This window comes from Neophocaena asiaeorientalis, unplaced genomic scaffold (genome assembly GCF_003031525.2).
Source record: "Neophocaena asiaeorientalis asiaeorientalis breed wild unplaced genomic scaffold, Neophocaena_asiaeorientalis_V1.1 scaffold479, whole genome shotgun sequence".
In the NCBI taxonomy this organism is placed as follows: Eukaryota; Metazoa; Chordata; class Mammalia; order Artiodactyla; family Phocoenidae; genus Neophocaena; species Neophocaena asiaeorientalis.
The window spans coordinates 4,479,992-4,489,514 of record NW_020173774.1 but is presented as its reverse complement, the minus strand read 5'-3'; the positions used below and the strand labels follow the sequence as shown (position 1 = coordinate 4,489,514).

General features: G+C 60.3%; 1 protein-coding gene across 4 annotated transcripts in view; it reads left to right on the top strand.

Annotated features, from left to right (window-relative positions):
• BCL9L (BCL9 like) overlaps positions 1–9,523 on the top strand; it is a 26,129-nt gene that overhangs the window by 15,071 nt on the left and 1,535 nt on the right. For 3 of the 4 annotated variants that reach the window (XM_024751666.1, XM_024751665.1, XM_024751668.1), the window contains 7 exons: positions 224–325; positions 1,580–1,965; positions 2,644–2,763; positions 5,873–6,083; positions 6,242–6,326; positions 6,426–8,703; positions 9,143–9,424. In XM_024751666.1, the coding sequence (XP_024607434.1) occupies positions 300–325; positions 1,580–1,965; positions 2,644–2,763; positions 5,873–6,083; positions 6,242–6,326; positions 6,426–8,703; positions 9,143–9,424 (3,388 nt within the window). In that variant the 5' untranslated portion in view covers positions 224–299. The remainder of the gene's footprint in view (positions 1–223; positions 326–1,579; positions 1,966–2,643; positions 2,764–5,872; positions 6,084–6,241; positions 6,327–6,425; positions 8,704–9,142; positions 9,425–9,523) is intronic. The other variant, XM_024751667.1, reaches the window with a different exon arrangement.

The window sequence follows — 9,523 nt, the reverse complement described above, 5'->3', positions numbered from 1 at the left end:
GCCTTGCTAGAGACTGCAAGCTCCCTGAGGGTAAGGTGCGGGAGGAATGGGGATAGGAGCGGCCACTAGGATCCAGACCCCGACTAGTAATCCTTCCTTGCCATTCACACCCTACCCTGCCCAGTTCCCTAGTCCCAGGGCTGTTGGGTCCTCCCGTCTCCCCTCCCCTTCTCACACCCCCTCCCCAAGTCACAAGTTTTCTCTTTGGGGCTTGTTGCTGCAGTCCCTGCTCCAGTACCGAGTACCTGGCTGGGCCCTGGGCACGCACAGGGGCCGTAGCCCCACTGTGTGTGGGAACCATGAGGATCCTGGCTAACAAGACAAGGTGTGTGGGTGTCGCGGAGGGCGGGATATGTGTGTGGAGTGAGGGGAAGGGAAGGGCCCAGTGGTGATGGGACTGAACTGTGCAGGCTTGGAGAGCGAGACCCCCTGAGTACCTGGCTTCCAGGCCACCGGCGGGCTAAAGGGGGGTCAGAATGGGAAGGCCTGCCCCGAGGCAGGAGCCCACAGCTTTAGTGCCTGGGCCCAGGGGACAGAGGGGAATGGCAACCAGCTAAGCCTGCTGTTCTAGTCCCTTCCAGCCCTTTCCTCTTAAAAACGGTTTGAGCAGACCCCTGCCCACCCCACTGTCGGGTCCGATGGCGCCCTCTGGCCTCAGTCTAGCTGGGGGTGGGAGCTGGAGGGAGGGGCGGTGCCTGCCTCCCTCCCCTTCTCCAGGAGAAGCCGGCAGACAGGGCCAGGCGGCAGCAGCAGGACAGCAGAGCTGAAATAAATCTGAGCTGGTGTGGAATGAGGGGGGATAAATATCCTCTCCCGTGATGTGATCTTTCCAGCGGCTATTAATAGGTCTCCGGGGAGGGGGAGGCGGTGGGGGGAGCGGGCTGGAGCTTAAAGGGCCCGCAGCCTAGGCTGCAGGAATCCTTGGCTTCAGTCTGCTTTGCACACCAGTCCCCTCCCCATTTTTTTTCCTGCTCCTGCCTGCTGGCCAGGCATACTAGTAGACCCCCTTGAGGCATTCCCCTCCTGCTCTGGGGAGCTGTCTGGACCAGTGGGTACCACTCTCTGGTGTGCTTTTCCCCACTTCCCCAGGGGAATGGGGCTGGGGCAGGAGCAGTGACCCTCAGGTCCTGTGCCCCTTCCATGCTGGTGTTGGGACACATATGGCAGTTGAGGTTGGGGACCTTGGAAAGAGTCTGAAGACGGCAAACCCTTGACAAGAGGATGCTTAAGTGTTGGCCAGGTGCTAGTGGAGGGGGGTTGCCATGGAGGCTTGCAGTCTGTTGGATGCCGGGGGCTGGGGGTGGGTTGGATTCTGCCAATGTGAGGCCCTGGTTTTTGTTTGAATTGTGGGGATTGGAGGGTGGAGGGGGTTGCCCCATCTTCACTGCCCAAGGTGGAGAGGGGAATCAGCCCTTCTCTGAGGAGCCGTGGAGGGGGGTAGGGGATAGCTGGTGGTCTTAAGATGCCACTCAGCCCCCACCTCCCCTACCACTAGGTGAGGCAGGATGGGGCGATTAAAATCCAGGCATGCTACACCCCTAGCAGGATTAACTTTTCATGTCTCTTCCACCTTCTCCAGGTTACCCCACCCTAGGAGGAGAGAAGCTCCAGGGAGCCCGCCACTGTCCCCCCGCGGCCACTGCCCCCCTGCCCCAGCCAAGCCAATGCACCCAGAAAATAAGTTGACCAATCATGGCAAGACAGGGAATGGCGGGGCCCAATCCCAGCACCAGAATGTGAACCAAGGACCCACCTGCAACCTGGGCTCGAAGGGCGTGGGGGCGGGGAACCATGGGGCCAAGGCCAACCAGATCTCACCTAGCAACTCAAGTCTGAAGAACCCCCAGGCAGGGGTGCCCCCTTTCAGCTCGCTCAAGGGCAAAGTGAAGAGGGAGCGGAGCGTGTCTGTGGACTCCGGAGAGCAGCGAGAGGCTGGGACACCGTCCCTGGATTCGGAGGCCAAAGGTATCCCATTTCCTGATCCCCAAGACCCCAGCATCTTCCACAGCCCTAGACTCACACTGGGAGACCATCTTTCTAGCCCCCTTGCCTAATCCTCAACCCCCACTCCTCTCCAGCATTTATGCCTGGGACACGTTTCTCTTACCCCCATTATACCCACCCATCTGGTCATTCTCTCAGGATTGGATGGAGATGTCTCATCCTTAGGTGCCACCCATGGAGGGGCCACATAGAGTGATGGGGCCTCTGGTCGGTCAGTCTCATGCCTCTCCTGCTTTCCCACCAGAGACCCCAGAGCGGGAGAGGGAGGTGCTCTGGGGTGAGGAGCAGACCCTCACACTTCCCAGGAACCTCCTGGTATCCTGGCTGGTGGGAGCTATGGTGTAGGCACTGGGGCCTGGAAGAGGAGCAGCAGTTTCCCCCTCCCCCCCCCAGCCCTAATTAGAACCAGTTGTGGTTGGGGATTATGCTGGGCTTGGTGCTGGGTGGGGGAGGGGAGGCAGGCAGCAGGGCTGTAGAGAGAAATCAGAAACAAATGGTGTCGTGGTGGGGGCCAAGGGCTGGCAAAGGGCCCACCATGGCCGGGGCAGTGCCCCCTGGGGTGGGGCATCTGGGAGACGGGGCTTGGGAAGGATCCCGGGGTCTCTGGGTGCTCAGGCTGACCCCTGCCTGCCTGGGCAGAAGTGGCACCCCGGAGCAAGCGTCGCTGTGTGCTGGAGCGGAAGCAGCCATACAGCGGGGACGAATGGTGCTCAGGACCGGACAGCGAGGAGGATGACAAGCCCGTTGGGGCCACCCACAGTGAGTGCCCATCACTGCCACGGTGCTGTGGCCTATGGTGCCCCCAGAGGATAGCTGCCCTGAGGGAACTTCCCTCTCCTCATCTAGGGCTTTAGAAGGCCCAGCCTGGGAAGAGGGAGCAAAGGGTCAGGAGCCCAGGCTCCTCCTCTCCCATCTCACATCTCTGACTCAGTCCCTCCCTGCACTGTGACAGCTCCGTTGCTGCCTTCCAGGTGCTCAGTGGCCCCCTCTCCCTGGGGACCAGGGTGGGGTAGGTTGAACCTCAGGTGGCCTCTCCTGGCCACATCTACACCTCCTCCCGTGAATTCCTGGCCTATGCTGCCACCTGCTGGTTATTAGAGGGAGGGCGGTGAGGGTCCAGCATCACTGGGAGCTGGACAGCTGGCTCGGCTGCGCAAAGCTGTGCTAAGCCTGGGTGTGAGCTGACATTGCCTGTGTCTCTGGTGCCCTTCCCTACCCTCTAATTGACTCCTGGCAAGTGCCCGGAGCGCATCACCAGGACAAGGAGTGGGTGTGGGTGGATGCCCACCCCTCTCATTCTTGCATTGATCAGCATTTATTTGGGCCTGGCACTAGTGATGGGGGAGAAACGGACATACTCCTGCCCTTGGGAAGCCCATACACATTGATTTGATGCTTTCCCTCCAAGCTTATGTCTGTGTGTGGGGGGAAACAACTTAATGCGTAAGAAACTAACCAGAGAATGTTAAATTGTGAACTTGTCGAAAACCAGACTGTAGAAAGAAGGAAGAAAAAAATATGCAGGATACTTTTTGCTACTTTGTTTTATTTAATCCTTATAACAGCCTTGTGAGGTAGGTGTTACTATGAGGCAGAGGAGGAAACAGACTCAGCAGATGTTTGTGGAAAGAGCAGATCATGTCCGTGGAGGTGGTGTATGGGATCAAATACTGAAGCCTCTGCAGCTGGCTGGCACTTTCAAGGTCATCTGGTCCCAGCCACCCCCCACCCCCACCCCAGGGGACTCACTGGTGGTCCACAAGCCCCTGGCCAAACCCTTCAGTGATAGATGGGGGTGGTCACTGCTTCCCAGGACAGACCCTCCTCAATTCACTTTTATAACACTAGACTGTACCATTGTAGAAACATGAAAACACAGGGAAATCAAAGAAGAAGTTGTTAACGTCCCATACCTGATACCAAGGCAAGCCCTTACTGTTTTAGTTATATTGCCATTAGATTCTCGAAGGGTTCTTGACGGTAGGGCAGTATAATATAGAAGTTAAGAGCACAGACTCTGCAGTCAGACTGCCTTGGTTTATATCCTGGGTCTTCCACTTATTATCTGTGTAAATTTGGGAAAGGGCCTCAGTTTCCTCATCTGTAAAAATAACCTTTTCCTCTTAGCATTGTTGTGAGGAGTCAATGAGTTGAGACATGTAGCACACTTAGAACAGTGTTAGCTTTTTTTTTTTTTTCTGGCTGCAGTGGGTCTTTGTTGCTGCACGTGGGCTTTCTCTAGTTGAGGTGAGCAGGGGCTACTGTTCGCTGCGGTGCGCGGGCTTCTCATTGTGGTGGCTTCTCTTGTTGCGGAGCATGGGCTCTAGGCTCATGGGCTTCAGTAGTTGTGGCACGTGGGCTCAGTAGTTGTGGCTTGCGGGCTCTAGAGCGCAGGCTCGGTAGTTGTGGTGCACGGGCTCAGTTGCTCCGCGGCATGTGGGATCTTCCCGGACGAGGGCTCGAACCCGCGTCCCCTGCATTGGCAGGCAGATTCTTAACCACTGCGCCACCAGGGAAGTCCCCAGTGTTTAGTTTTTATTGTTATCATTGTACTAGAAGTTATTTTATTGAAATAAAGCCTGCCTCTCTCCCCATAACTCATCCCCAGGAGTCCTAGTTCTGTGTATTGAATGTGTACCTTCCTCTTCCCCAGGGCAGCCCTCACACACTGAGGTCAGCTCTCAAGTTCCCCTCCCCCCCCAAACTTCTGGCTTTGTTATTCTATGTAAAACTGGAGAGACAGGGTCCAGAGCAGGGCCATTAAGGAGGTAGGAGTGTCAGAGAAGATTTCTTCAAGAAGAGGAGCCTGCCAGTGGGCCTGCGGGAAGGTGGCTGCTGCCCCAGCTCAAGGAAGACAACTTGGGGCAGTAGGTGCTCGCACTTACTGTCTGCAGGCCAGGCACTTGATGGCAAAGTTCCACCCACTCACTAGACCTACGAATGACCAAGCGTAGATCTTTTGTAGGCGAGGACTTACAGTCAGGGCTGTGTGACCATGGAACAAAACCTCGCTCGGTGCCGAGGATGGCCAGTCTACCCTGGCAGTGAACCCAGTATGTCAGGCTTTTGTAACTCTCTGTTTTCTAAACAGTTTTTTAGTTTGTGACATGGTTGTGAACTTGCTGTAAAAATAGATTTCTTTGACCAGCCCCTCCCTCTCCTGCAGGGCTGGAGTTAGTGTTTCCATTTTACAGATGAAGGAACTGAGGCTTAGAGAGAGGAAGCATCTTGTTCATAAGGTTGCAGAACAGTTAGTGGTAGGGCTAGAATGAAAACCATTCAGCGTTTGAATCATCAGCTGTACAAGCTCTTTGCCTTCTCCCCTCACCTGGCCAACGTGCATACACACGCACAGACCACGGCGAGGGGTCGGAGCAGGGCCACGCTCGGGGCTCTGCAGCCCCTGCCTGGTGCAGACCCTGGCTCTGCACTGCCTGGCTGTGTCACCTTGGGTGAGTAACGCCATCCCTCTGAGGCTGTCAGGTGGAGTATATGACAAGTGGAGTGTACGACAGCTTCCTCCCAGGGATGTGACGATTAGATGGACTCACATCCGTAAGCATCCGTCAGGGTGCCAAGCATGCGGGAGCCTATTCATAAGGGTCCCGTTTTCCCTCTCCCTCCTCTCCACGTGGTCTGCACAATTTCCATCCTTTTCAAAGGTCTAGGGCAAGTATAGAAACTAGACTAGTGAAAACGCCCGATTGGGGCCCCAGATGACCCTGTGGGCACGAGCTATGAAGCAGTGAGCCTCTCTGTCCCTGGGCATCTCTGGGATCGTACGGTAGCGGCAGGGCGGTGGGCGGCTGTCCCCCCACTGGATCTCCTCTCTAAATCTGGGCCTCTTTCCCTCTCCTCTCCTGTGCAGATTGTAATGTAGCAGACCCAGCCATGGCGGCCCCACAGCTGGGTCCTGGCCAAGCCGCCCAACTGCCCCTCAGTGAGAGCAGCGCACCAGGCCCCCCGCATGGGCCCCCGCCAGGCCTCCGGCCCGACGCCCCCGGGGGTGGAGGCGGGGGTGTCCCGGGAAAGCCTCCCTCACAGTTTGTGTATGTCTTCACCACCCACCTGGCCAACACGTAAGTGCCTCAGCCCTTGTTTGCCTAGCACCCCTCAGCCTGGGGTCCTGAGTGAGTGCCTGCAGGGGGCCAGGGTTGGCTTGGGTTGGGCTGGGTGAGGTTGAGGGCTCCCTCCTGCCCGCCTCTCTGAGCTGTCTGTGCCCGACCCTCCTGTGTAGGGCTGCGGAGGCAGTGCTGCAGGGCCGGGCCGACTCCATCCTCGCCTACCACCAGCAGAACGTGCCCCGTGCCAAGCTGGACCAGGTGAGTGTGTCACCTGGCCTGGGCATGGTGCTCTGTGAGCAGCGGATTGGCCAGTGCATCCCCTTACCTGTCACGTGCTCTGCCTTTGTCCTCTTGCAGGCCCCCAAAGTGCCACCCACCCCAGAACCGCTACCCCTGAGCACGCCATCAACAGGCACCCCTCAGTCCCAGCCTCCTCCACTGCCGCCACCGCCACCCCCAGCCCCAGGCAGCGCCCCCCCTGCTCTGCCTTCCGAGGGACCTCCTGAGGACACCAGTCAGGACCTGACACCCAACTCAGTGGGAGCTGCCAGCACGGGTGGTGGCACTGGGGGTACCCACCCTAATACCCCTACAGCTTCCACCGCCAACAACCCGCTGCCTCCTGGAGGAGAGCCCAGCAGCGCTCCCGGCCCTGCCCTGCTTGGGGAGGCCCCCACTGGCAATGGGCAGCGGAGCCTGGTGGGCTCAGAGGGCCTGTCCAAGGAGCAGCTGGAGCATCGGGAGCGTTCCCTCCAGACGCTTCGAGACATTGAACGGCTGCTGCTCCGCAGCGGGGAGACTGAGCCCTTCCTCAAGGGGCCCCCTGGAGGAGCAGGCGAGGGGGGACCACCAGCACAAGCCCCTCCTGCCCCCCAGCAGCCACCCACGGCCCCGGCCAGCGGGCTGAAGAAGTACGAGGAGCCCCTGCAGTCCATGATTTCGCAGACACAGAGCCTCGGGGGCCCCCCGCTGGAGCATGACGTGCCTGGGCACCCCCCGGGTGGGGACATGGGGCAGCAGGTGAGCATGGTGATGCAGAGGCTGGGCCAGGACAGCTTGACACCTGAGCAGGTGGCGTGGCGCAAGCTGCAGGAAGAGTACTACGAGGAGAAACGGCGGAAGGAGGAGCAGATCGGGCTGCATGGGGGCCGCCCACTGCAGGACATGATGGGCATGGGGGGCATGATGGTGAGGGGACCACCGCCTCCCTACCACAGCAAGCCTGGCGATCAGTGGCCCCCCGGGATGGGAGCCCAGCTGCGGGGGCCCATGGATGTCCAAGATCCCATGCAGCTCCGGGGTGGACCACCCTTCCCCGGTCCCCGTTTCCCAGGCAACCAGATGCAACGGGTGTCTGGGTTTGGGGGCATACAGGGTATGCCCATGGAGGTGCCCATGAATGCCATGCAGAGGCCTGTGAGGCCGGGTATGGGCTGGACTGAAGACTTGCCCCCTATGGGGGGGCCTGGCAATTTTGCCCAGAACGCGGTGCCCTACCCAGGCGGGCAGGGTGAAGCCGAGCGATTTATGACCCCTCGGGTTCGTGAGGAGCTGCTGCGGCACCAGCTGCTGGAGAAGCGGTCGATGGGCATGCAGCGCCCCCTGGGCATGGCCGGCAGCGGCATGGGGCAGGGCATGGAGGTGGAACGGATGATGCAGGCGCACCGGCAGATGGATCCGGCCATGTTTCCCGGGCAGATAGCTGGCGGCGAGGGCCTGGCGGGCACTCCCATGGGCATGGAGTTTGGTGGAGGTCGGGGCCTCCTGAGTCCCCCCGTGGGGCAGTCTGGGCTGCGGGAGGTGGACCCGCCCGTGGGGCCAGGCAACCTCAACATGAACATGAACGTGAACATGAACATGAACATGAACCTGAACGTGCAGATGACCCCACAGCAGCAGATGTTGATGTCGCAGAAGATGCGGGGCCCCGGGGACGCGATGGGGCCGCAGGGCCTGAGTCCCGAGGAGGTGGCCCGGGTGCGGGCCCAGGGCGGCGGCGGCATGATGGGCGGCCCGCAGATGCCCTCGCAGTTTCCCAGCCAGGGCCAGCAGGGCTTCTCGGGGGGCCAGGGACCCTACCAAGCCATGCCCCAGGAAATGAGCAATGCTCAAGACATGTTCAGCCCCGACCAGAGCTCGATGCCCATGGCAAACGTGGGTACCACCCGGCTCAGCCACATGCCCCTGCCTCCTGCGTCCAATCCTCCCGGCGCTGTGCACTCAGCCCCAAACCGGGGGCTGGGCAGACGGCCTTCAGACCTCACCATCAGTATTAATCAGATGGGCTCGCCGGGCATGGGGCATCTGAAGTCGCCCACCCTTAGCCAGGTACACTCACCCCTGGTCACCTCGCCCTCCGCCAACCTCAAGTCACCCCAGACTCCCTCACAGATGGTGCCCTTGCCTTCGGCCAACCCGCCAGGACCTCTCAAGTCACCCCAGGTCCTCAGCTCCTCTCTCAGCGTCCGTTCGCCTACCGGCTCGCCCAGCAGGCTTAAGTCTCCCTCCATGGCGGTGCCTTCTCCAGGCTGGGTCGCCTCGCCCAAGACAGCCATGCCCAGCCCCGGCGTCCCCCAGAACAAGCAGCCGCCCCTGAACATGAACTCCTCCGGCACCCTGGGCAACGTGGAACAGAGTGAGTCAACGGGGCCGGGCAAGTGGGCCCTGGCCTCTGGCGCAGGGAGCCTCCCCGGTGGGGGTGTTCTTGCTGGGCCAGGGGAGTGAGTTAAGGCACCTGTGCCAGGGCCCAGAGGTAGACGGCTCTGCCCGAGGGGCAGACGCTGGCAGCTGTGTGTGCGCTTTCACAGGGAGCACCGCGTTCATCTCCCAGGCATTTCAAGGGGGTCATATTTGGGATCTCCCCACTGCCTGGGGCCATGAGGCTGCAGGAACTTCTTGGAGACAGGTGGGCTGTAGTGACAGTGGGGGGCCTGTGTTGAGTGGGACATCTGTGCCTGGAGGGGTCAGGTGGAGATTTGGCAGCTGACCTCTTCCTAAGCCCCCAGTGTGAGCAGCCAAATTCATCTTCCCCTCCCCAGTCACCCCCTGCTCTTTCTGTCTCCCCACTTCTGTAGGTGCCCTCCCGCCTAGCGGCCCTCGGAGCAGCTCCTCAGCGCCTCCCGCCAACCCTCCCAGCGGCCTCATGAACCCCAGCCTGCCATTCACTTCCTCCCCAGACCCCACGCCTTCCCAGAACCCCCTGTCACTGATGATGTCCCAGATGTCCAAGTACGCCATGCCCAGCTCCACCCCGCTCTACCACAATGCCATCAAGACCATCGCCACCTCAGACGACGAGCTGCTGCCCGACCGGCCCCTGCTCCCCCCGCCACCACCACCGCAGGGCTCTGGGCCAGGTGCGGGTACAGGGAGGGGCCGCGGGGAGAAGAGCTGATGCAGGCACTGGGAGTGGGAAGAGTTGCCACGGCCAGCGGCTGCCCCTGCAGGGGTGCTGG